General features: G+C 50.8%; 4 protein-coding genes across 6 annotated transcripts; 2 read left to right on the forward strand and 2 right to left on the reverse strand.

Moving 5' to 3' along the window:
• Positions 1-9,529: 9,529 nt before the first annotated feature.
• Ino80b (INO80 complex subunit B) lies at positions 9,530-13,124 on the forward strand. Of its 2 annotated transcripts, none has more exons than XM_021654690.2 (5): positions 9,530-9,703; positions 9,904-10,111; positions 10,299-10,417; positions 10,558-10,727; positions 12,343-13,124. In XM_021654690.2, exons 1-5 carry the CDS (start codon positions 9,595-9,597, stop codon positions 12,877-12,879), a joined length of 1,143 nt encoding a protein of 380 aa, XP_021510365.1. In that variant the 5' UTR covers positions 9,530-9,594; the 3' UTR covers positions 12,880-13,124. The 2 variants fall into 2 exon arrangements, with proteins under 2 accessions (XP_021510365.1, XP_021510366.1); XM_021654691.2 differs by having other exon boundaries at positions 9,919-10,111.
• Positions 13,125-13,245: 121 nt separating this feature from the next.
• Wbp1 (WW domain binding protein 1) lies at positions 13,246-15,656 on the forward strand. Of its 2 annotated transcripts, XM_021654692.2 has the most exons (5): positions 13,246-13,505; positions 13,833-13,934; positions 14,407-14,509; positions 14,644-14,820; positions 14,981-15,656. In XM_021654692.2, exons 1-5 carry the CDS (start codon positions 13,437-13,439, stop codon positions 15,439-15,441), a joined length of 912 nt encoding a protein of 303 aa, XP_021510367.1. In that variant the 5' UTR covers positions 13,246-13,436; the 3' UTR covers positions 15,442-15,656. The 2 variants fall into 2 exon arrangements, with proteins under 2 accessions (XP_021510367.1, XP_021510368.1); XM_021654693.2 differs by lacking the exon at positions 13,833-13,934.
• Positions 15,657-15,791: 135 nt separating this feature from the next.
• On the reverse strand, positions 15,792-19,178 carry Mogs (mannosyl-oligosaccharide glucosidase). The gene is made up of 4 exons (XM_021654689.2): positions 18,765-19,178; positions 18,440-18,669; positions 17,880-18,076; positions 15,792-17,726 (listed from the first exon to the last, which is right to left on the reverse strand). Exons 1-4 carry the CDS (start codon positions 19,108-19,110, stop codon positions 15,995-15,997), a joined length of 2,505 nt encoding a protein of 834 aa, XP_021510364.1. The 5' UTR covers positions 19,111-19,178; the 3' UTR covers positions 15,792-15,994.
• A 4,140-nt stretch (positions 19,179-23,318) lies between these two features.
• Positions 23,319-24,263, reverse strand: Mrpl53 (mitochondrial ribosomal protein L53). The gene is made up of 3 exons (XM_021654741.2): positions 24,132-24,263; positions 23,851-23,963; positions 23,319-23,765 (listed from the first exon to the last, which is right to left on the reverse strand). Exons 1-3 carry the CDS (start codon positions 24,221-24,223, stop codon positions 23,611-23,613), a joined length of 360 nt encoding a protein of 119 aa, XP_021510416.1. The 5' UTR covers positions 24,224-24,263; the 3' UTR covers positions 23,319-23,610.
• Between the last annotated feature and the right edge of the window lie 359 nt (positions 24,264-24,622).

Here is a 24,622-nt window from a genome sequence, read left to right on the forward strand (position 1 = left end):
ACAGAAGCCAGCCCGCAGGGAGGCCAACTCCCAAGTGCTGTGCTGCAGCAAATGACTCCATAGTCCTTAGAAAGTGGACTTAAAGTCACCTTAGCAAAGCGCTTTGAGAGCACTGGCTTCTCCACCTGATAAATCCAGGGTCACGCTTTAGCTGTGGCTTCATACACGCACTGCTCTATTTCCCTTCGTGCTGACCTTAGCCTCAACAACACAGGATTGCTGTCCCAAATTCTAGGACTTCACCTTTTCAGACTTAAATTCAACAGAAGAGAATAGGAAGATTCGTTGCTTGAGGCTTCTGCTGGTCACACCTGAGTCACTTGTGCACTCCTAGACAGCAACTAGAACCCAGTCAGCTGGAAAGGAGAGAGGGGGAGGGAGAGGTGTTCCTGGGAGGCACAGACTGCCATTCCTCAAAGGATGTTTCAGGTGTGACCGCTATGTGAGGGATTGAAAGGAGGCAGAGCTTGTTCATCCTCATCCAACACACAACTATGATAGTTGATATAAACCCAAGTGATGCATGCGGGAAAGAGAAAGGCCTGTCTGAATCCCTCCTCTCCACATGCCCACTATCACTGTCTCATGTGTACGCTTTCAGAGGGGCAGTCTGCCTTGTCCCTCTCTTCTCCCCTATACATCACAAGTGCTCAATAAGCGTCAGTTGAAGGAAAGAAGCACACTGATCTAAAATGCCTTGTTTAGCAGTCTCCTTGGACTAAAACAGCTCATTACCCATCAGGAGCAGCAATGCTCACTAGTAAGGCCAGCACTGTTGAGGCTGAGGCAGGAGGATTGCTTGGAGTTTAAGGTTAACCAGTGAGACCTCTTCTCAAAAAGGGAGGGGGATATGGGTATGAGCAGTGGCCTAGCAGTTAGGAGTGCACGCTACCCTAACAGAGACCCTGAGCTCAGCTCCCAGCATCCAAGTCAGGAGGCTCGCGCCTGCACATCACTCCAGCTCTAGAGGCATGCATCCCTCTGGGACTCCTCAGGCCCCTGCTCTCTCTCTCTCTCTCTCTCTCTCTCTCTCTCTCTCTCTCTCACACACACACACACACACACATACACAGAGAGCGAGAATAAATATTTTACAAAAATCATTCGTCAAGATAAATATTAACTGGAACAGGATGTAATTCAGCAGCAGGTGCAAGACCCTAAATTCAATCCCCAGTACCGTAAAGAACTCATGAGGTTCATTTCCAGCTGGGGGCAGGGGCACGTGCCTTTGATCCCAGAGAGACAGAGGCAGGAGGATCTATGTGAGTCTGAGAATGCCTGGTGAGTTCTAGCCAGAGCTGGATAGTGAGACCCTGACCTAAACAAGTAAACAAAAGCTCAAAAGTTTATTTCCATGCACGGAACCCATTTTTCCAGATGAAATTTGACCTGGGGGGTGGTGGTGAGGCTGGAAAGATGGCTTAGGGATTGAGTGCACTAGCTGCATTTTCCAGGGGATCCAGGTTCAATTCCCAGCACCCACACGGCAGCTCACAACTGCCTGTAACTCCAGGATCCGACACCCTCACAAGACCTATAGAAAAAAACAACAATAAAAATAAAAATAAATTAAAAAAGGAAAGAAATTTGACTTGGAATGTGTTATTCCACTCTAGATCTGAAGGCCGTCAGCAGGTGCTGGAGACTCACCTGCTCTCAGCATCCCTGCAGGGTGGGACACAGGACCTCCTAGAGAGGTTTGTGAACACGTGCTCTGAGATGCAGGCGAGACCTAAAGAAGCAGATTCCTGGAAAGAACGCTGTGCTCAAGCCCTCGCTGAGCTCTTACATGCCTCAGAGTGAGGGCGTGTGGAAAGGAGTGACACGGGAAAGCAGTAACATCTCAGGAGTTAACACTTGGAGGCTTTTCGTGTGAAGCAGAGGGTTAGTGAAGCCAGCACACATGGTTCACAAGGGAGAAGACATAAGGGCCAAGAAATTGGTGGATTGCTTTTTAAATTAAAATTTTATTTGACAACGTATTTGAAGCCAATATGGTGTCTCAGCATGTAAAGGCACTTGCTGCAAACCTTGAAGACCTGAGTTCTAGCCCAAGGGACACCACGTGATAAAAGTAGAGAATCTTTGAGCCCGGCACCATGACGCACGCCTACAATCCCAGCACTCAAGGAGGCAGAGGCAGGTGGATGGCTGGGAATTTGAGGACAGCCTGGTCTACAAAGTGAGTCCAGGACAGCCAAGGCTTTGCAGAGAAACCCTGTCTTGAAAAACCAAAAATAAAGTTGTTCACAAACACTGTATGGTATACACTCACACATGCAAAAGAAAAGTAATGTGTGTGTGTGTGTGTGTGTGTGTGTGTGTGTGTTTTGAGACAGGGTTTTTCTGTGTAGCCTTGGCTATCCTGGGGCTTGTTCTGTAGACCAGGCTGTCCTCCAACGCAGAGATCTGTCTCCTGAATGCTGAGATGAAAGGTGTGTGCTAAAAGAAAAAAATGTAAGGAGGGCTGGAGAAATGGTGCATCAGGTAAATGGCACCTCAGAGGTGCATCCTCTGCTTTTCCAGAGGACCTGAGTTCAGTTCCCCGGCATCGGCAGCTTCACAACCGCCTGCAGGCCCAGCTCCAGAGGATCCTGTGATTCTGGCTTCTGGGCATCTGTCCTCATGTGGACATACCACACACGACATATAAATAAGTGAAGATAAAAGAAATATTTGTGTTTTACAATTTTTTGTCATAACTAAAGCAAAGATGAGCCAGGTGGTAGGGGCTCACGCTTTTCATCTCAGCATTCAGGAGGCAGAGGCAGGTGGATCTCTTGAGTTTGAGATCGACCTGGTTTACAGAAAGAATTCCAGGACAGCCAGAGCTACACAGAGAAACTCTGTCTTGAAAAACCCAAATAAATAAATAAATAATAGCGCAAAGACAACCGATGTCAAACACTCTTTACTTCCTGGTCTTTTTACTCTTATCTCCTCAGGTGACTGCTCTTTCTGTCTGCAGAGTAAAAATGTTACATTCTGGTATGAGATTTGCATATCGCTGCCTGGTGTGTGTTTAGTGACCTTTCTGTTTGAATGGGCCTCAGTGAGAGTATTTACGTAACAGACCAGGTGGACGCTGTAGATTAGGGCTGATTTTTTCCCCCACACCAAGCAGTTTTTGTTAAACATTTACCGGAACACTGTTGGCTCAGGGTGCCTCACTTTCCTAGTGTGCCCCATTATTTGGAGAAGGGATTGTGAGCCACAGGAGACTCAGATCACCTTCCTACTTTCACACCGTCACCCTCGGGAACCTGCTGGTAGTGAGTGAGCGCTGTAGCTCCTTTAGGGCGACTGGAGAGCATGTGCCGTCTTGGCCCACACACTCCTTCAGAGACCAGGAGAAAGCGGAGTGTTCCCGACTGGACTTTGAATCTTGGAGTACAGGCAAGCCCCAGCCAGAGTTCAGGGTAGACTCACTGCAGCTGCAGCCCCTGAGGATGGGTGGCGGTGCCAGATGGAGCAGTTCTTGGCTTCCATGGGGCCTGGTGCAACCTCAGCCACATTCCCCTGCTGTCCAGAGCCAGCCTGGGAGAGTCCAGGCTGAGCCTAGACATAAACAAACCAACAAACACACAAATGAACAAAAACTGCGTCCAGGAGCAGTGAGATGGTTCAGTAGAGGCTCTTGTCACAGTCCTGAAGACAGGAGTTTGATCCCAGGATGTACATGGTGGAAGGAGAGAACTGAAGGCTGCAAATTGTTCTCTGACCTCCACACACGCATTGTCTGAGCCTGGGTTTCAATTGCTGTGAAGAAACACCACGACCAAAAAGCGAGTTTAAATACCCCCTTCCCCCACAAAAGGGCTTATTTAGCCTACACTTCCACAACAAACAGGGAAGGAACCTGGAGGCAGGAGCTGATGCAGGGGCCATAGAGGGGTGCTGCTCACTGGCTTGCTCAACATGGTTTGCTCAGTCTGCTTTCTTTTAGAACCCAGGAACACCAGCCCAGATGTGGCACCACACACAATGGGCTAGGATCTCCCACATCAATCATTAATTTAAAATGCCCTACAGCCACATCTTATAAAGGCATTTTCTCATTTGAGGTTCCAAACTTTCTAACGTCTGTCAAGTTGACACAAAAATATTCAGCACGTGCACTATGGAACATCTTCCCCCCAAAATAAATAAATAAATGTAATTTTCCGTTGTTTTGACACAGGGTCTCCCTATGTAGTCTTGGAACCTGATATGTGGACCAGGCTGGCCTTGAACTCATAGAGAGCCCAGTGCCTCTGCCTCCAGAGTGCCGGGATCAAAGACCTCTGCCACCACACCTGTCTTCTACTAAAATTTTACTTAGTATAGTTTATATATTTTAATTTTATGTGCATTGGTGCTCTGCCTGAATGTATGTCTGTGTGAGGGTGTTGGATCCCCTGGAACTGGAGTTACAGACAGTTGTGAGCTGCCATGTAGGTGCTGGGAATTAAACCCAAGTCCTCTGGAAGATCAGCCAATGCTCTTAACCGTAGAGCCATCTCTCGATCCCCTTGTAATAAAAATTTAAAACTCATTGCTTGAACTGAGAATCTAAATGAATATAAACAAATATGTATGGAAATAAATAGAAGGCAGGCCTGTGGACATATACCTGGAATTCCAGCACTTGGGAGAGTTCAAATTCATCCTCCATTCTGGGTTCTTCTTTACATTAGCATCCTAACAAATGCATGATGTAACTGCAGTAATAAAATCTACATCATCTTCACCTATATCAGCCCCCCATCAAGGCTCAAGAACCATCACAGAAGGGGCGCACGGAGATTGTAAGAACCAAATGTCATGGAGGACTGGCATGAAAGTGTCTTCTGGACAAGACGGGACCACTGACTGCACTCATGAACTCACGGCTGCTGTGGTTGCCTGCACAGCATCGTCCAGTCAGCGCTCTGGTGTGGAGCAGAGCGGGAGGGGTTTGTGAACCCCTACTCTAACTGAGGGGCAATGGCAGTTGATGGCAGTTTTCTTCAAGGCTCTAGCGGGTTGTCCACTCTTGGCGGACAGCCCCACTCCCAGGACTTGATAGGCAGTGCCAATTGAAGTTGATGGGTTATATGCATAAAAAAAGAGACACAAAGTTGAGGGAGATGTGAGGACGAGGGTTGGATTTTGGAGAAATTAAGGAGAGGAGTTAAGGGTAAGCATGATCAAAATATATTGTATAAAAGTCCCCAATAATTATATTTTAAAAATAGATCACCATTTGAAAATTATGAGGACTGATTACACAATATTCATCAATAGATAATGCTGGGTAGAGCCAGGCGAGTAGAACATCAGCAGAAACCAGGCTCTGAGGTTAATGAATTGAAGAGTAATCAATCTCTTCATAGTAGTTCCCCAGAAAATGTTTGTATTTCCAAAGACAAATGCTGTGATGTTGAAATTAGCAAGCTCATGACAAGCGGCAGACCGTGAAAGAAGCCAGAAGACACCGTCTGGATGGGATTGATCAAAGCCAGCGTCACTGTTAAGATGGAAAGATGTTACTTCTGACGAAATACACTCAAAGCACAGCAGAGGGCTGGATTGGTGGCTTGGCTGTTGAGAATGGGTAGTGCTCTTCCAGAGGACCTGAATTCAGTTGCTGGTGCCACATCTGGTGGCTCACAACTGCCTGGAACTCCAGTTCCATAGGGATCCAAAACCTTTGACCTCTGCACTAATATACATAGAGACGTGGGGGGGGGAGTAGAGAAAAAGAGAGAGAGAGGTGTTCCCACCAAGAATTTCTAATCCTGGGAAACACTGTATAGATCCAGGCTGGAGGACATCCTGCGTCTAAGACTATACTCAATATTGTCAAGTCACAAATAACAAGGTGAGGAGAAAACTGAGGAGCCTGACTTTCCCCTCAAGGCGTCCATCATCATGTACACAATAGCCATCTCCTTCACTGTCCTAGTTTGGGTTTTATTGCTGTGAAGAGATACCATGGCCTGTAGACTGGATAATAGTAACAGGACCTGCAATTTGTTCTCAAACTGGTCAGAAAAGGAGTAATAATAGGGGGCTAGAGAGATGGCTCAGAGGTTTAGAGCACTGGCTGCTCTTCTAGAGGTCCTGAGTTCAGTTTCCAGCAATCACATGGTGGCTCATAAGCACCCATGAGATCTGGTGCCCTCTTCTGGTATGCAGGTGTCCATGCACACAGAACATTGTATACATTAAAAAATTAATAATAGTGGCAATAAATATGAGGAAATGTTATCTTTTGTCTGCTTGCTTTGATTTTTGAGACAGGATTTTGCCATGTAGACCATGCTGGCCTTGAACTTGTCCAGTCCTCTTGCCTCTGTCTTCTAAGTTCTGGGATTACAGGCACATGCCTGGCCTGGTTTTCTGTTCGTTTGCTTGCTTTATAGTTTTTTAAACCTTTTACTTTGCTTTGTGGTATAGGTGTTTTGCCTTCATGTGTGTTTGTGTACCATGTGCATGCAGAGTTTGAGGGGGTCAGAACAGGACATCAGACCCCCGGAACTACAGATGGCTGTTACCCCCATGTGGGTTCTGGGATTCTAACTCTGTTCCTCTGGAAGAGCAATTCATCCTTCTTAACCACTGAACCAACCATCCAACCCCCTAGCCTGTTTGTTGACTCAGTGTCTGGCCTCTATATGAACTAGCGATCCTTTTGTTGGACCTCCCAAGTACTGGAGTTGCAGCCAATGTTCCTGGCTAGACTATAGGTCAATGTCAACAGCTACAGAATCTGGTTTAAATTGGCAAGAGAGCTCTTTTTACTGTTCTTGCAGTATTTTTCTATGTATCTTACTCACTGTCCTATTGCTGTGAAGAGACACCATGAGCAAGGCAACTCTTATTAAGGAAAGTGTTTAATTTGGGGCTTGCTGAAAGTTTCAGAGGTGTAGTCTATCATGTGGCTCATCGTCACGGCTGGGAGTGAGCTGGCAATCGGCAGGCATGGTTTGGGAGATCTGCCTGCCTCTCCCTCCCTGAGTGCTGAGATTACAGGCCCCTGGTTCTTTTAATCCTTTCAAAAAGTTCCATGCCTGAAGGGGGTGGGGGCGGTGCAGGCCTGAGTCCAGGACAAGCCAGGGCTATTCCACAGAGAAATCCTGTCTTGGAAAACAAAATAAAAAACAAAAAGAAAAAGTTCCACTCCTTTGTAAGCAAGCATTCATGGGGGCTACTCATATTCAAACAACACCAGAATTTTATTTTATTTTTTTCACAAAACTGTAAAACAAGGCTTAAGAATTCCTTCAAAAGGCAAAATTCCTTAGCTTGTAAATTTCCACCACACTAAACAAGGCAACAAAACAAAACAAAACAACAACAACAACAACCAAACCCAAGCTAACTTTCCTTTACTTCCTCCCTTTGGACCTCAGGGTACAGAGGAAACAGCCCAGACTAGAGTCAGGAAGCTTCCACTGTGCTTGCTCTGCTACTCCCGTGTGTCTCCCTGAGCCTCCGTTTTCTTATTTTTAGAATAGAAATAACAGCTCCTTCCTTGCAGAACAGCCATGTGTTAAACACCCCAGTGTGTCCCAGAAAGGCCTTCCTAAGTTAGTCTTCTAACACGCAGACGTCACCCTACCCAGCCCACTGCCCCTGGCATACCCAGGAAACTGAAAACAAAATAAAAACTGGCTGGGAATGCTGGTAGGCAAGAGCCTGTCCTGCTCTCGGGGAGCACAGGCACTGCATGAAACCCAGTGTGGTATTGCATATCTGTAATTGCTGCCTTGGGAGGTCTAGGCAGTAGACACAAGAATTCAAAGTCATCTTCAGCTACACTGCAAGGTTGAGGCCAGCCTGAAATAGATGCGATCTTGTCAAAAATGTAAATAAATTAGGCTAGGTGTGGTGGCGCAAACTTTTAATCCCAGCAAGCAGGAGTTTGAGGCCAGCCTGGTCTACAGTATAAGTTCAAATCTAGACAGTAAAAGAACCTTAACTCTAACTTCTAAAGATAATCAACATTAATGGAATGTTGTATATTCCTCAGTGTTTTCCTTTTTTCTATTTTTTAATTTTTTTTCCAAACAGGGTTTCTCTGTGTAGCCTTGGCTTTCCTGGACTCACTTGGTACACCAGACTAGTCTCTCTCTCTCTTTTCTCTCTCCTCTCTTCTCTCTCTCCCTTTCCAGAGCTGAGGACCGAACCCAGGGCCTATGAGCTTGCTAGGCAAGTGCTCTACCATTGAGCTAAATCCCCCCCACCCCCAGGCTGGTCTCAAAGTCACTGCTTCTTTTGTTGGGCGTGGTGGTGCACACTTGTAATCCTAGCACTCGGGAGGCAGAGGCAGGCAGATCTCTGTGAGTTTGAGGCCAGCCTGGTCTATAAGTGAATCCAGAACTACAAGGCTACACAAAGAAATCCTGTCTTGAAGGGTGAAAAGGGGGGGGGGACTATTTTTATTGGCATATTCAACTCTTTGCTGTTTTAAAAATTTTGCATGGCTAGAACAGAAAGAAAAACATTCACGTAGTTTGTAGTTTATACAAAATTCAACGGGTGGGAGGATGTATAAAAAATGTCAGCAAAGCTTGGCTTTTAATGCCTGTAATCCCAGTACTTGGAAGGCTGAAGTAGAAAGTTCTTGAATTTGACCCCAATCTGGGTTACATAGAGTCTCAACCCAACCTGGGGTGCCCCGTGAGACCACTTTTTTTCTATCACTCTTTTTTTTTTTTTTAAGATTTATTTATTTATTTTACATAGGAGTACTCTATCTTTATGTATCCCTGCATGACAGAAGAGGGCATCAGATCGCAGTATAGATAGTTGTGAGCCACCGTGTGGTTGCTGGGAACTGAACTCAGGACCTCTGGAAGACCAGATGGTGCTCTCAACATCTGAGCCATCTCTCCAGCGCCGTGAGACCACTTCTTAAACAACAAAAACAAAACAAAGTCTCCCTCCTCCCTTGTTTCCCGAGGTACCCGAGCAATTTCTTTCACCAGTTTCTTACACTTCTGGGTCTGCTTTCATTAATGTTAACTAGCTTCCTAATGCCACAGTTCAGGGATGTAGCACATTTATTTAGATGTTTCATTAGAGGGACTCCCGTACTTTTTACAATGTAACTGCGTGGGGTTCTTTACAATGTAACTGTGCGGGGTCCGGGGGTAGAAAACAGGTCTGGAATTTATATGGGGAGCCCAAGGTAAGGGAAAGACTTAAGTTTTTTGTTGCCTTTTCAGGCTTACAACTTTTGTTTTGAGAACAGGATGGCATTAAAGCTGGCCTCGAACTCCCGACCCTTTTTTTTCCTGACTGGGTTCCGTCTGTGTAGCCGTGGCTGTCCTGGACTCGCTTTGCAGCCCGGGCTGGCCTCGCACTCATGGCGACCCACCTGCCTCTGCGTCCCTGGCGCTGGGTTTAAAGCCTGCGCCGCCCTGCCCGGCTTCGCGGTCCTCCTTTCCAGGCTGGCCTGACGGAACGCCGCCTGGCGATGCCGGAACTTTTGTTCGGAATGACCCTTGTTTCTTACCGGAGTATTTTTGGCTCTAAAGCGTGCCACGCACAAACATGGTTGCCAGGTACCGGAAGTAGCCCGTTATTTTGCTGGATTCCGTTCTTCCGCGGGGCGGAAAAGGCATGTCGGCCTGTGTCCCGACCGATTCCAGTCCTCTTCCTTTGCAGGACCCCATGAACAAGCTGTGGCGGCGCGGGAGCACCTCCGGGGCTATGGAGGCCCCCGAGCCAGGTGAGCGCGGGTGGCTCTGATTTAGGTGATCTTTGGAAAGGAGTCACTCTCACTCCGGAGCCAGGTCAACTCGCCACAGGTGGGAAGGAGCGAGGCGGTGGGGTTGTTATGGTAACAGCTAATAACGTGGGTAGAGTTGGGCTCGGTAGTTGTTAGGCTATTCAGATCTTCCCCTGCCACTGATGGAACGCCTCTGACAGGCTCTCCTTCTGCAGGAGAAGCGCTGGAGCTGAGCCTGGCTGGTGCCCACGGCCACGGAGTACACAAGAAAAAACACAAGAAACACAAAAAGAAACACAAGAAGAAGCATCACCAGGAAGAAGAGACTGGACCGACCCAGCCGGCTCCTGCCAAGCCTCAGCTTAAACTTAAAATCAAGCTGGGTGGCCAGGTCCTGGGCACCAAGAGGTGAGGTCTAGTGTCTCGGGAAAATTCAGCAGCAGGTGGCTGGGCTTTCTGGAAAATAGAGAACGAACGTTGGCTTCAGGGTCTAGGTTAAGGCGGCAGGAATCCAAGCTGGTCGGGAAAGCTGTATGTAGCTCCAGAGCAGGACAGAGCCACTTGTTGACTTTAGAGTAGTGTTCCTTCTCTGCAGTGTCCCCACCTTCACTGTGATCCCGGAGGGGCCACGATCGCCTTCTCCCCTGATGGTAGTGGATAATGAAGACGAGCCTATGGAAGGAGTGCCTCTCGAGCAGTACCGAGCCTGGCTGGGTGAGAAGAGCCTGGAGCGGGGAAAACCGGTTCCTCATTTATACCCAGAAACGGAAGGAGGTTGGTTCTGAGAATTGTCAGTGTCCCAGGGCCAGCTTTGCTAAATCAGTGTTCTACTTTTCTTCCACTTTCCTACCCAGATGAAGATAGTAACCTGTCCCCCTCCCCGCTTCGGGACCTGCCAGGGGATCCGGAGGGCCAGGAAGAAGAGGAGGAGCAGAGGTGGTTAGATGCCCTGGAGAAGGGGGAGCTGGATGACAATGGAGACCTCAAGAAGGAGATCAATGAGAGGCTGCTTACTGCGAGGCAGGTAAGTTAGTTCAGTCTTTATTCAGTCAGCAAACGCCTATGGAGGACTTGCTGTTTGCTAGGCAAGGAGAATATCAGTGGGAAAAGGAAGGATAGGGCTGACGCTCATGTGCTGAGGAGCAGTAAGTGATTTTATGATTTTTTTTTAAAATTGGGGTCTTACAATTTAGTCATGACTGGCCTGAAGCACACAGAGATTTGCTTGCCTTTCCCTTCCAAATGCTGGAATTAAAGGTGTGTATCATCACACACAGCTCATTTTTTTTTTTTTCTGAGTCAGGGTTTCCTGGCTGTCATGGACTCATTTTGTAGACCAAGCTGGCCTCAGGCTTACAGAGAGCCTCCTGCCTCTGCCTCCTGAGTGCTGGGATTACAGGTGTGTACCACCACACCCAGCTCAGTTCACAATTTTCTTAAAACTACAGAAAATAGGAATGATGAAATAGAAATTGGCAAGACAGAAACATTAGGGTAGCTGTGGGGAGTGGCGTATTAGTTTTTGCTTTTGTTCTAAAGCTAATTTTTATTTTATGTGTATGAGTGTGTGCTCGCTGCCCATGGAGGCCAGAGGTCACCAGAAGCCCTGGAGCTAGATTTACAGACAGTTGTGAGCTGCCGTGTAAGTGCAGGGAGCTGAACCAGAGACCTCTGCAGGGCAGCCAGTGCTCTTCACTGCTGAGCGCTCTTTTCAACCCAGAATGCCTTCGAGATGATATTTCCAGGACCAGAAGAGCTTCTCAAAGAGGCCAGTGACATAGAGCCCACAGGCACGAGAGCCAGAGGAAAATATGACTGAGCCACCAGTGAGGCGTATGCAGACAAGCGACATAACTGACTTAATTTTTCAGTAATTACTCTGGCGATTATATGGAGTAGGGAAGGGATTCCTGTAGGAAGCTGCTGAAGCTCAGGCTATGGTGGTGCATGCCTGTATCCCAGAGCTTGAAAGACAGGAGGGTGGTTACAAGTTCCCAGCAATCCAGGAATACATATAGATACTCTATCTCGGCAATCAGTCAGTTGGGAAAGGGGCATGGGGTGTGGAGAACAGGCGGGACGGTGATGACTTGAGTCAAGAGGAAAGTATTAAAGAATGAAGAAAACCCCACCAAATCCTGGGTATAGTTTAGGAGCAGCTATTTATTGGGAAATGACTGGAGAAAAAAGGAATCCAGGGCAATTCTTTGTGGTTTGAGCCAAATCCCATTGATGCTGTCTGATAGGATATAAAACAACAGAAGTCTACACAAGGATGCTTCAGTTTAGGCACATGGGCCAGGCAGGGGACAACAATACTTTTGTTTTCCCCTTTGAAGCTGAGTGAGAGTCAGGAGGCTTGCGAGGAGCAAGTAGTATTAAGGATTCCCAAAGACAGGCATAGTGGCACATGCCTTTAATCCCAGTACCTGGGAGAGAGAGGCAAGAGGATCTGAGTTCGAGGCTAGCCTAGTTTACCTAGTGAGTTCCAGGAGTTCTCCAAAAAACAAACGAAAAGAAGGGGGAAATGCCCAAAGACGATGATTCTCACGACCCCACCTTCCATTCCCATCTTTCCAATCTCTGTACTTGGGGTTCGTGCCCTTAGGTTCTCAGACACCCTCTCTGTCTTTCCCCAGAGAGCCCTACTCCAGAAGGCGCGGAGTCAGCCATCTCCTACCCTGCCTTTGCCGGTGGCTGGGGGATGCCCAGCCCCTGCCCTCACGGAGGAGATGCTACTGAAGCGTGAGGAGCGGGCACGGAAGCGGAGGCTCCAGGCAGCGAGGCGGGCGGAGGAGCACAAGAATCAGACAATTGAGCGTCTCACTAAGACGGCCGCTCCTAGCGGGCGAGGAGGGCGTGGGGCGGCCCGGGGCGAGCGGCGCGGAGGGCGGACGGCTGCCCCGGCCCCCGCGCCCATGGTGCGCTACAACAGCGGGGCACAGGGCTCCACCCTGTCCTTTCCTCCCGGCGTCCCCACACCTGCCGCAGTGGCGCAGCGGCCCGCCCCGTCGGGCCCCGCGCCACGCTGCTCGGTCCCTGGCTGCCCCCACCCTCGTCGATACGCCTGCTCCCGCACGGGCCAAGCCCTTTGCAGCCTACAGTGCTACCGCATCAACCTACAGCTACGGCTGGGTGGACCCGAGGGCCCGGGGTCCCCCCTCCTGGCCACCTAAGGCCTCTCCCATGCCACGTTTCCGCTGTCTCCTCCACCCTATTAAATTTCTTCTGGTGCCTCGGCTTGTATAGAATTGCTGGAGTGGGAGCCAGCCGACTCTGGACCTGCGGGTGTGAGGTCAGCCAGCCAATCGGCGGGAAGCTTGTGCTTCTGGACGGCCGTTCATTGGCTGATAAGTCAAAGCGTGTCCTGTTGTCTGTACTGGCTATTGTTGCTGTCAATCAGGGACTCGGTTGAACCTTCCCCCTGTCTTTGTCTGTGTGAGTTCTTGTTGTCTGGGTGAGCGGCAGAGGCGCCGCTGCGGATTGGACAGCGGGAGAAACCTGTGACCTTCTCCTATTGGCCAGTCTGTTAGCTAGCGTTACTGATTGGTTGGGCTGAGCGACTGTGTCCTTTGGAGGCGCTCTGCCGGGATGGGCGCTCCGGCTGCAGAGTGATGGTGGCAGCGGCGGAGATGGGCCGGGCAGGGACCATGGCAGTGGTGGCAGAGGTGGCGGGGGCGGGGCGGCTGGCGGAGGAGGAGGCTGTGGTCTTCAGGGGTCTGTAGGTGGAGGCATGGCTCGGGCCAGCAGCAGGAACAGCAGCGAAGAGGCCTGGGGGGCACTTCGGGCGCCGCAACAGCAGGTATCCCAGCAGCTCTGAAGCCTATCACGACAGCCATTTGTTTCTCTTTCCCCTTTCTTGTCACTTCCTGTCCGGGGTGGGGGAGGAGCTCACGGAGCCAAAGGTACTCTGAAGTTCCTGAACATGACCATTCTACTCTTTGTGTAAACTTTGTTACATAGACGCAGTTGACTTTACCTGTAGCCTCGTAGACCCCATCTCCTGGCTGCAGTGCAAGCCTGCAGTGGCCTTCCAGTCACCAGAGGCGTAGCGAAGACCCCAGGGAGGCTCCCTCTGTCTTACAGCAGTTATTTGTGATGTTTTTCTATGTGCCTATTGTCACAACAGAGTCCGGCAGCATCTTCTCTTGAGGGAGCAATTTGGAGACGAGCTGGAACCCAGACTCGCGCCCTGGATGCCATCCTTTACCATCCACAGCAATCCCATCTGGTTGGGAGCACTGCTCTGGGTCGCACGCTGCCTCCTCTACCCTAGGGAGCCTGAGACCCAGGGGTGGAAAAGTCCATCTGGGGGGTTTGGGCGGCAGACCTTCGGGGTGGGGGTTGTTGAAGACACTTTAGCTTTGTAAGTGGCCTTAGATTCCTACCCATCGTCAGATTATGTTTTGTTTCTTCCAAAACATTACCTTACCAGAAACCACCCTTGGGGCCAGGCTTATGTGAGAGAAGTCTTGGGTTCCAAGAGCTGAAATCACCTTCTTTGTGTGTTCACTCTCTACACTGGTTCCTGGCTGTTCTAAGTCTTCCGTACCGACAGCCCTGCATTCATTCCGACACTCCTCCTAGCATCCCCTGCCGGCTCACCCAGCCTGGCTCCGGGGTGGGACTGTGTGTGCGCACCCAGGCGTCGGGGTGGGCAGGGTTAGGGTCTCCCGTAGTTCTTAGTGCCTCCTTGCCTCCAGCTTCGAGAGCTGTGCCCAGGAGTGAACACCCAGCCCTACCTCTGTGAAAGTGGCCACTGCTGCGGGGAGACTGGCTGCTGCACCTACTACTATGAGCTCTGGTGTGAGTCCCCAAGGGGATCCGTCTCAGGCCCCCTGCCCACCCTCCCTCAGATTTCTGAATTCGGCAACCAAAGACGCTTCTGCACCATGGGGGTGGGGTGGTAATCTGAGATGTGCCCTCCTTGCCTCCTGCAGGGTTCTGGCTACTCTGGACGGTCCTAATCCTTGTTAGCTGTTGTTGCGCCTTCCGCCACAGAAGAGCTAAGCTCAGGCTGCAGCAGCAGCAGCGGCAGCGGGAGATCAACTTGTTGGCTTACCATGGAGCATGCCATAGCACTGGCCCTGTTCCTTCTGGTTCACTGCTTGACCTTCGTGAGTGACTTGTGGCTCTTGGGTGCAGAACCATCAGCCCCTCCCAAGCCAGGACCCTCAGCCACCCCACACTTCCACTGGCAGACATTTCAAAGCCCTCGTTCCCCTCACTCTTCCAGCTCAGGCCCTTCAATCATCCATAATGTTCTCTCTCCTGCAGGCGTCCTCAGCTCCTTCAAACCCCCAGCCTATGAGGATGTGGTTCACCACCCAGGCACACCGCCACCTCCTTACACTATGGCCCCGGGGCACTCCTTGACTGCTTCCAATGAATGTACCTGCTGCTCTTCCGAATCCAGATGCTCTGCCCACTTGGAGGGGACAAATGTAGAAGGTGTCTCCTCCCACCAGAGTGCTCCCCCTCATCAGGAGGCCGAGCCCGTGGCAGGGCTCAGCCCAGTCCACGTTACCCCCTCCTGCCGCTACCGTCGCCTGACTGGTGACTCAGGCATTGAGCTCTGCCCTTGTCCTGACTCCACTGAAGGTGAGACAGTCAAGGAGACAAGGGCTAGCGCCACCCACCCAGACCCAGAGGACCATTCTCCCTGTGCAGGGGCCCCAGACGGTATGTCCCAGGCCCCTCCCTTGGAGCCAGCCTCCAGTCATGGGGGCACCCCGTAAGCAGTTTCAGGAGGACACTGGCTGTTACTTGGCCACCAGGACCAGCCCTGGTTTCAGATGCGGTCCTCCTCCATGTGGGTCCCTTCCCGCCCTCCTAGCATATGCCTGAAAGGGCTGGAGCCCTAAAGAGGGGCAGTACCGAGGACTGTGCTATCTTCACTCACTCCCAAACATACACAGGAGCCTTTACTCTCATTAAAGAGACATGAACCAGCTGCTTGTGGTTTTGGGTAGAGTAGACCTCACTGCATGCCCCCTAACACTGGGTTTGAAGGGAAGAAGCAGTGGCCATTTATCATCTTACCTGAGGATAGCAGGCAGCCCCAAGGAAAAACTGCCAAAAGCAAGGGTTCAGTGAGTTTTTTTTTTTTCCCAGTTTATTTAGAAAAATAAACTCTTGAGTTCACATTCACCCCAGAGCTGTATGGGATGACAATAAGGAGACACCTGAGATGAGCTTACAAGATCTGAGGCAATGAGATCAGAAACCTAAGACCTTGTCTCTGCATATTCCAAGTGATACAAATGCCTGCCTAGCTTTCCTCTGGTCCCTTCAGTACTCTTCAGCCATGATCAGTAGGACAAGGCTGGTCCAGCCCTGGAAGGGGCGGCAGCCCATGCCCCGCCCATCCTGGTCACTGTACTGTTCCCATAGAAATCCTGTAGCCTGGTACTGCCGCCATACGTTGCTCACTACATTGGCACGGAGTTCACGGTAGAGCTTGGCGGCCTGGGCCTTGTGAGGACCCTCCACGCGCCCATAGTGGTGGAGTGCCCCCAAAGCTAGGTAGTTGGTATTCAGCCACACGGCACCCCGCCAGTAAGGTGGATCGTGTTCAGAATTATGCTGTTTATAAAAGACACTGGAGGCTGAAAGTGAACGTAACCCAAAGGGGCTCCAGAGATGGCGGCTGTCAGCTAGAACGTCCAGCAGGGGCCCCAAGCGGGGTGAGCTGGGGTCCAGTAGCTGCAGCAGCAAGGGAAAAAGAGAGACATAGCCCAGGGCATCCACATACTGCAATCGTGGCAGAGGCCGGCCCACCACCCTAACCAGCCCCTGGGGGGGCCTAGACTTAAGCTGCACCGCTTTTGTGTGGTTCCCAAAGTCAGCAAAGACCCCCAGCTCAGGAGCCCAGTGCAGTTCATCAAGACTCTCAGGTTCTTCTAGGGAGGCAGCCAGTGGGCCCAGCTCTGCAGCAGCTTCAGCCTCCCCAAGCTGCTCTGCAAGCCGTGACAACACCCGGGCACCCAGTGTCACCCAGCATCTCAGGTCCAGGTGCCGCTCTGCCGTAGAAGGGTGCGAGGCCCTGGGGTAGTCATCCAGGCCCGAGGGCAGTGTCTTGGGGTTGAGTAGGGTAGGCAAAGCTAGGTCCCTGCCCCGCCAGCGGTAGGACAATGGCACAGGCCCTGCCTGACTCTGATGGAGCCAAGAGAACCAAGCATGCAGGCGGGGGAAGGCCCTGCGGAGAAAGGCCAAGTCATCAGGGTCACCGCCTTCTAGCATGTGTACTACTGGTAAGAGCAGGGTTGGGGGATTGGCATGGGCTGCACGTTGCACTAGGAATTCTGGCGGGACTCGGGCTCGGGCCTCATCCCCCAGTATCTGCTCCCGCCCAATCCAGCCATCAGCATTAAGCAGCCCTAGCCAGTGGCCAAGGACTTCATGGGTGAGGTGGGGATCCCATCGCTGGACCACTAGCTGGTGAAAGCCTTCATCCCAAAGGAAGCCTCGTGGGAAGAATGACCGGGAAGGCACCCCAGAGAAAAGAGGGACAGATGGAAATAGGGCAGGGTCCATTTTCTGTTCAGAACCTTCCACGCCAGTGTCTGGCAACACCAAACCCTGTCCATAGAAGTAACCAATCCCACCAAGAAGGCCACTGAGGGCAACCTGACCCAAAGCCTGCTCCTCAGAGCTCAGGCCCTTCTTCTTAAGCTGGAAGGTCCTCTCAAAACGCTCTTTAAAGGCTGAAGCATGGCTCTCCAGGGCCTGGGTCAGGTAGCTGCCTACCAGCTGCCCAAAAGCTTGGTTTCCTTCTGTCCGGGCACTGCCAGACTCAAATACAAACTCCACAGAGAAAGGGGCCTTCAGTGTCACCTGCTGTATCAACAACTGTCCTTGCCCACCAGGGCCTCTGTCCTCCCACTTCAGAGATCCAGGTAAGCCAAGGTAGCGCTCAGGAGACGCCCCTGGGACTCGGTGCTGAAACCAGCTGTCTAGACGTCTCTTTACCACATCTGTGAGCAGCGGCAGCCCAGGGTTGGAGGACCAGAAGACATTGTAGCTTGGAAGCAAGAAGACAAACAGGGACTGTTACTACGGAAAGGGATGTCTTGCCAGTCCCACCGGTGGGAAGATGGCGGCTGGGGTCACAGGAACCACACTGAGTCAGCACCTACACCACCCCTGTGCCACCCTGCACCCTTTCCCCAGTTACCTGCCATGCTTAGGGACAGTATCCCCTGGACTGGTTGGCGGCATAAGTGTAAGGCGGAAGTCACCAAGTTCACTGGTGTGCCCACTGATGAACTTCAGCTGCCCTTTGGCTCCGATCTCTGGCAGTAGGACTTCCTGGCCGTCTGTTACCACATAGAAGAAAAGGGACACCAAAGGGAAGGAAGAGGTACCCGAGGCCTGGATGACCAATGAATACAATAAAGCATTAGAAAAACAATCTTTTGAAAATCAGCCTTAGCAGGGATTACAAGGAAGAACTGTGGCAAACACACATCTGTCAATACTGAGGCTAAGTGGATACAACCAATGGACTGAGCTAACGGGTTCCCCAGGGAAAAGATAGATGTTTTACAATTCTACATAGATTGTTTCATTTCATCTGTGAGTTCGGTGTCACTGTGATATCTGCTTTACAAACTAGGAGATGACAGAGGTGGTCAGCAAAGCTGGTGTCCCTGTTAACCTCCACTTGTTACGGAATTGGCTGCTGAAAGGGAGGACGGGGAAGGAAGTCTGGGCTGTGGATCCTGATGCCCTGACCTGAGGCTCTACCGTCACTCTCCAGCTCCAATCCCCTCCGTGCTGACCCCCGGGCCTCTTGACAAACTCGGTGGTGAGCTTTAAGGCCCCATCGTGGATGTGCTGCCGACCGAAGGAGCGGCCATCGTGGAACTCCCAGCCATAGGGACCCACGCCGTCTCCCTGTTCACACGTGTGCCTGAGCCTAGGCGGGGTCCCCGGGATGGCGTCCTGCTGCGCCCACATCAGTCCTAGGGAGTAGAATGGCCACGTAAGTCAACAGATACTGTCCCTCTAAATCTGCCAGGACTGCTGGGTCCTCCCCACTCGCGAGCCCCAGGGTTACCCGTGAGCAGTGGTCTGGGGCTGCGAGTCTTCATGCCAAAGTAGACGTGTGGGCGGTAGGTGCCCCAGAAGAGCTCCGGGGCCACGGCGGGACTGGAGGAGTCGGGGGGCAGCGCGGGCGGCGCGGGGTGCAGGGAGAGCGCCCGGCGGACGCGGAGCCACGCCAGCACCCAGCGCCCCGACAGGCCGATGGCCAGCGCCAGCACCACCACGGCCAGGGCCGCGCCGCCCGCCGAGCCGCGCGCCCCGCCGGCCCTACCATCCCGCCGGCCGGCTCCCCGCGCCCTCTCCAGCGGCCGCGCCCCCTCTGCGGCTGCCGCGCGCCGTCGCCTCTCGCCCCGGGCCATCCGGGCAGCCGGCACGCGCCCCGCCGCCGCGCGCTCCGTCAGCTCGGCCCGAGCCGGCCGCCCGCCCGCCGCCGGAAGTCCCGCCCCCGCGCCAGGTCCGCCCGGAACCCGGAAGCGCTGTGACTGCTGCCGCTCGATCCTGAGTGCCCGGCTCGGGCGCTGAAAGGCGTCTGTAGGAGCGGGTCCTCGAGTTAGGAGAGCGAAGCAACAGTCCTGCGAGCCCCATCTGATCTGTTTAACTAAGGCTCATGGGCTGGCCGGCAAGGCTGACAACCTGTTAGGCCCTCCATACCCACGCCGTAGAAAGAGAACTGACTTCCACACGCGCGCCCACACACACACATACGCCTCTGACCTCCGCGTTGTAGCACGAGCGCGCCTCCACACGCACACACGCAAACACATAACATGTTAATAAAAGCACGGTGACGTTCGGCTTTAATCCTAGCAGGAGACAGAGGCAGGAGGTGCTCTGTTAAGTTCCAAGTCAGCCTAGGCTACACAACGAGATCGTGTCTAAAAATACATACATACATACATACATACATACAATCTTACGTATAGAGGGTGAAGCTAGAGTTGTGACTTAGCGGTTGAAAGTATTTGCTGCTTTTGCAGAGAACATAGGTTCGATTCCCAGCACCAGCATGGCATATGGCATCTTACAAATCGTCCAGAGGATCTGACGCCTTCTGGCACCGCATGCACGTGGTGCACAGACATAGACGCAGGCAAAACGCCCGTACAAAAAGGATCATACTAAGGCCAGTTTTTTCATCCTTGGGGTGATGTCCAGGTTTTCCTCTAACTTGCTGTCTCGCTTTTTCTATAGTCCAGCCCGTCCTCAAGCTTGATAGCCTGCTGCCTCAGCTACATATTTACATGTTACTGCCCAGCTCTAATATGTTAGCAGAAAACCGTGGCCTAGGAAACTGGGTCCAAGCCTCAGAGATGGGAAGTGGCTAGCTTAAAACCCAATTACTACTCATACGCTGCACTTCCCTTTTTCCTGGAGTGGACTCATGAAGAAGCCTGGGGTCTGTTTCTCTCTCTCTCTCTCCCTCGCTCTCTCTCTCTCTGAGACAGGGTTTCTCTGTGTAGCCTTGGTTATGCCAGAACTCACTCTGTAGATCAGGCTGACCTCGAACTCTCAGATATCCACCTGCCTCTGCCTTTGGAGTGCTGGGATTAAAAGGCAAGTGCCACCACCGCTCAGCTAGGGGTCTCTTTCTTTAAGCAACTCTATAACTTCAGACAAGTCTGTTACTTACCCTGTAATTTTATTTGTTTATTTTAAAATTTAAGACAATGTCTGTACCCCAGATTGGCCCGGAACTTCTCACCTCCCCACTTCTACCTCCCTGTGCTGAGGTTGCCAGCACACAGGTGTATTCGGTGCTGGGGAGCAAGCACACAGCTTCATGGATGATAGCCAAGCACGCTGCCAACTGAGCTACAGCCCTAGCACCCACTCATCCTTCCATCCATCCACTCACGCATTCACGGAACTTGTGTGCTAGGCAAATACTTTACCATTGAGCTGTATCTTAGCCCTTCACCCACCATTCTTTTCTAACTCTAATACTCTACAAAGGCATTTTCTTTCCTATGAGCCAGGAAACAGAAGAACTTAGGCAAAATGGGGCTTACATCTGTTTGGAAGTTGTTCAGAGGTAGTACCTGTATCTCACATTGACCCATGGGTAACTTAGGGTCTCACGATGCAGCCAAGGTTTCCCTAGACTTCACAGTCACACCTTGCCTTCAACTCACAGTGCGGAGACCACTAAGTGTGCAGTATTTGCATGCAATCTACACCTGGCTTACAGTGTATCTTAAAAGTTCTCTAAATAACTTGTGCCTAATACAATGTAGATCATGTCAACAGCTATATTATTTAGGAACTAGTAACAAAGGGTAGCCTGCTCCTTTGTAGTGGTAGTTTTTAACTGTTACTTTATCTTTTGGGCATGCAGGTTGCTGGGCATGTTCCAGGGCGTGTGTGTATGTCAAAACACCAAGTATTGGAGGTGGTTCTTGTCTCTCCCATGAGGGTCCTGGAGATCAAACTCAGGTCATTAAGCCTGGTGGTGAGCAGTTTTACCTAATGAGCCATCTTTTCCAGCCCCTTTTCATTCGGAGTATTTTTATTCCAAGGTTGATGGAGTCAATACAGAACTCTTAGATAAGTGAGCAAAACTACTACCCTTATTTGAGAAACGAGAACGCAAGCAGTGACAGATTTTATCTGTCCCATGTCATAGCCACTTAAGGGCAGAGGTGACTGCAATTGACACCACATCCAGCCTTCAGGGAGCTGTCTTTCTTAAAGGACGGTAGAGAGAGAATCCTCTAAAGCCCATTTAGTCAGAGAAGAGGTACAATAATGCTGGGGGTGGGGTTCCACAGTTATTGTATTTAGTAAACTGCATAGCAGCCAGTACCTAAGAGAGCTCTGATTGCCTTAGCTGGACATTCTTAAGTCTCTGGCAGTGAATGTGGGCTACTTTTTTTTTCTCCCCTTGTAATTCACAATAAGGAACAAGGAGCCAGGGAAGGCAGCCCAGCAATTTGAGCACTTGCTGCAGAAATATAAAAAACTGACTGGGATCCAGTATACTAATATAAAAAGCCAGGCAGGGTAGCATATGCCTGTAAACCCCTGGGGGATGGAGACAGGAGATCCTGGAGCTTACTGGATAGCCTAGTTTTAAAAGGGTAAGCTCCAGTCTCAGTGAGACATTTTATCTAGAAACAAAACAAACAAAAGACCAAACAGAGAGGAGCACCATAGAGAAAAACATCCAACCTTTGGCTTCCACATCTGCAAACACATGCAAGTACTGCTACAATATGTATCCATACACTTACAAAAAGAAACAATGTGTACTGTTACCCAGGACTTGCAAACACACACACACATCCTGGAATGCCTTTATTTATAAAATATACATGGTCATTTACTTAAAACTAAAGTTTCCTAAAAGAACACTCATGTGGTATGCATGGGTAATTTTTTTTTTAAAGATTTATTTATTATGTATATAATGTTCTGCCTACATGCATGCCTGCCAGAAGAGGGCACCAGATCTCATTATAGATGGTTGTGATCCACCATGTGGTTGCCGGGAATTGAACTCAGGACCTTTGGAAGAGCAGCCAGTGCTCTTAATCTCTGAGCCATCTCTCCAGCCCGCATGGGTAGCTTTTTTAATATAAGTATTTAATGATCTATTTTTATGTGCATTGGTGTTTTGCCTGAATGTGTAAGAGGGTGTCAGTTCCCCTGGAACTTACAGTTGTGAGCTGTCATGTGGGTGCTGGAAATTGAACACAGGTCCTCTGGAAGAGAAACCAGTGCTCTTGACAGTTGAGCCATCTCTACAGTCCCCCATAGGCTTTTATACTATTTAATCCTATAAAATGATTCCATGGTCACATCAATGGACGTGAGACCAAAAACTATTTCAGGTGCTGGGAGAAGTAAGCTATTATGTACCTTAAGGGTAAGATTAAGTAGCAGGAAAAAAAAAAAAAAATTGGGGAAAATGAGACCATGCAGGAGAATAAAACTGTATAGGAGACTGAATGAGAATGAAAAGGTCTTGCTAAGTTGACCAGGCTGGCCTCCTGAGTAGCTGAGATCGTGTGCACCAGCAGGTGGAGCTGGTATCTCCTTTCTTTCCTTTTCAGTGCAACCGAACTGGTTGGACGTACAGGGCAAGGATGAGGGCATTTCTAAGCTAGGAGGCTGAGCAGGTGAGGCGCCTCTGAAGAGGGCAGGGAGGCCAGAAGAGGCCGGTGTGTGCAGATGGCAGACTCCGTCTCAGGAAAGAAAGTCGGTGGCATGTGGAGGAAGTGGGTAGGAGCTAACCACGGAAATCGGGATTAGAACCAAATAGAAGTGTAGGCTTATAGAAGTTGGAATTATAGCCAAATAGAAAAGTTTAAGTTCAGGGCAGCTTAAATTATGACAGAATGAATGGCTCCGTATGAGGGTAAATGAAGAGTAGACAAAACTACTGAGAAAGATGAGGCCTGAGGACTGAAGGTGGCCCATATCTACAATCCCAGCACCAGGAACATGAACAGGAGAATTCTTTCAAATTTCTAGGCCACCTTGGGTGGTCATACCAAGTTTCAGGTTAGCTCATCGTTAAGACCCTGTCTCAAAAACCAAGCAAGCAAGCAACCTAAGAAAAACAACATTCATTTGGCAATAAATATTTAATGAAAGGTACTTGGGTGATAGATGAAGCCAAATTCACGTATGTTTAAGCAGTGAGAGAAAGTGAGAAAGCAAAACTCAAATCTGTCCAGTCCCTTCACCACCCAGTCTTACTTTTCCTGCCCCACAAGCACTGTTAAGTGGTAGAGTTCTCACAGCTTCAGGCTGTTTCGTGACCTCCATGCAGCACTGTGAGTCATTAAGCCTGCCTCTTCTTAGATAACTGTCTTAAGTTCCAAACTAACATTGTGTTGCTGGACTCTTCTGCAATGTCAGCGCCGGGTACCCGAACCTGGGCCGGGTTTGGCTGCCTTGGGTGCAGACGATGTCGCTGCCGCGTTCCTGACCTGGATGTGGGAGGCCAGAGCACTTAACATTTCCTGAGCCGTGAGGTGGGCGCCGCGCAAAATCAGCCGATACCCATCTCCTGGGGAGGATGCAAACCAGTGAGTCAGGGATCTGGAGTAGGCAGGGCCAGGGCCGCGCTCCGCCCTCGTCCCAGCCAGGCCTACCGAATAACACGTCCACGCAGGGCTCGGAGCCATCGTGCCTCACGTCGGCGATCACCGAGCAGTTGAGATTGGTGGAGCGGACTTTCTCACTGCTCACCGCCTGGAGAAAGGTCCTGCAGTGGGAGGACAGCATGAACCAGAGAGCCTGGAGACCAGACGAAGGGGTGTGCGAGGCTGGGAGAGCGGGTCTGCAATGCCTTGGAACAAGGGCAGGGGGTCGAGGGTGCGCGCGCAGGTGTCGGGGGGGGGGCGAACGCTTCCCACCTCCCCAGAACCCATACCTCGTCGACTCCACGTTCTTCTCAAACGGGCAGAACTGAACTCGAACCAGCTTGACTGGCCGCAGTCCGAGCCGAGCCAGAGCGGCCGCCATGACTACCTCCGCTCCGGAAGAGGCGCCGGGGAGCCCTTTATTGGAACGGACCGCTTCCGGCAGCCTCTGCGGTACTTCTAGAGGCTGCCAGCTGGAGCCGCCGCCCGGCCCATAATGGGCGGTGGACAAATACTTCAGCCTTTAGCACTCTGTGCCACACACAGAGTACAGACAGTGAACGTACAAAAACCCCTTTGCACAGAAACATGTCGTCTCCTGCAGCCTTTTCCCTACACTATCTTGCCTGCTAGATCTAGGTCAACACCATCTTACATCCTAGCTCCTTCCATTGAGAGGACTACCACAGCAGGGCTTGTCCACCCGCCAATGGCAAGCCCTACCCTGGTAACATCAGCTGTAGTTTAAACGTCCTACAGCCTAAAGACTAAAAGTAGAAAT

The sequence above is a fragment of the Meriones unguiculatus genome, chromosome 5 (genome assembly GCF_030254825.1).
Source record: "Meriones unguiculatus strain TT.TT164.6M chromosome 5, Bangor_MerUng_6.1, whole genome shotgun sequence".
NCBI lineage: Eukaryota > Metazoa > Chordata > Mammalia > Rodentia > Muridae > Meriones > Meriones unguiculatus.

Bases quoted from the DNA above. Each gene is read 5' to 3' on its own strand.
- Mrpl53 (XM_021654741.2), bottom strand. From the start codon at position 24,223: ATGGCGGCCGCTCTGGCTCGGCTCGGACTGCGGCCAGTCAAGCTGGTT. The intron at 23,964-24,131 runs GTATGGGTTCTG...CTCCCACTGCAG, and splicing joins AAGAACGTGGAGTCGACGAG to GACCTTTCTCCAGGCGGTGA. The intron at 23,766-23,850 runs GTAGGCCTGGCT...CATCCTCCCCAG, and splicing joins CTGCGTGGACGTGTTATTCG to GAGATGGGTATCGGCTGATT.
- Wbp1 (XM_021654692.2), top strand. From the start codon at position 13,437: ATGGCTCGGGCCAGCAGCAGGAACAGCAGCGAAGAGGCCTGGGGGGCA. The intron at 13,506-13,832 runs GTATCCCAGCAG...TTGTCACAACAG, and splicing joins TTCGGGCGCCGCAACAGCAG to AGTCCGGCAGCATCTTCTCT. The intron at 13,935-14,406 runs GTTGGGAGCACT...CCTTGCCTCCAG, and splicing joins ATCCACAGCAATCCCATCTG to CTTCGAGAGCTGTGCCCAGG.
- Mogs (XM_021654689.2), bottom strand. From the start codon at position 19,110: ATGGCCCGGGGCGAGAGGCGACGGCGCGCGGCAGCCGCAGAGGGGGCG. The intron at 18,077-18,439 runs GTCAGGGCATCA...TTGGTCATCCAG, and splicing joins GAGTGACGGTAGAGCCTCAG to GCCTCGGGTACCTCTTCCTT. The intron at 17,727-17,879 runs GTAACTGGGGAA...CTTGCTTCCAAG, and splicing joins ACTGTCCCTAAGCATGGCAG to CTACAATGTCTTCTGGTCCT.
- Ino80b (XM_021654690.2), top strand. From the start codon at position 9,595: ATGTCGGCCTGTGTCCCGACCGATTCCAGTCCTCTTCCTTTGCAGGAC. The intron at 9,704-9,903 runs GTGAGCGCGGGT...CGCCTCTGACAG, and splicing joins TATGGAGGCCCCCGAGCCAG to GCTCTCCTTCTGCAGGAGAA. The intron at 10,728-12,342 runs GTAAGTTAGTTC...GTCTTTCCCCAG, and splicing joins GGCTGCTTACTGCGAGGCAG to AGAGCCCTACTCCAGAAGGC.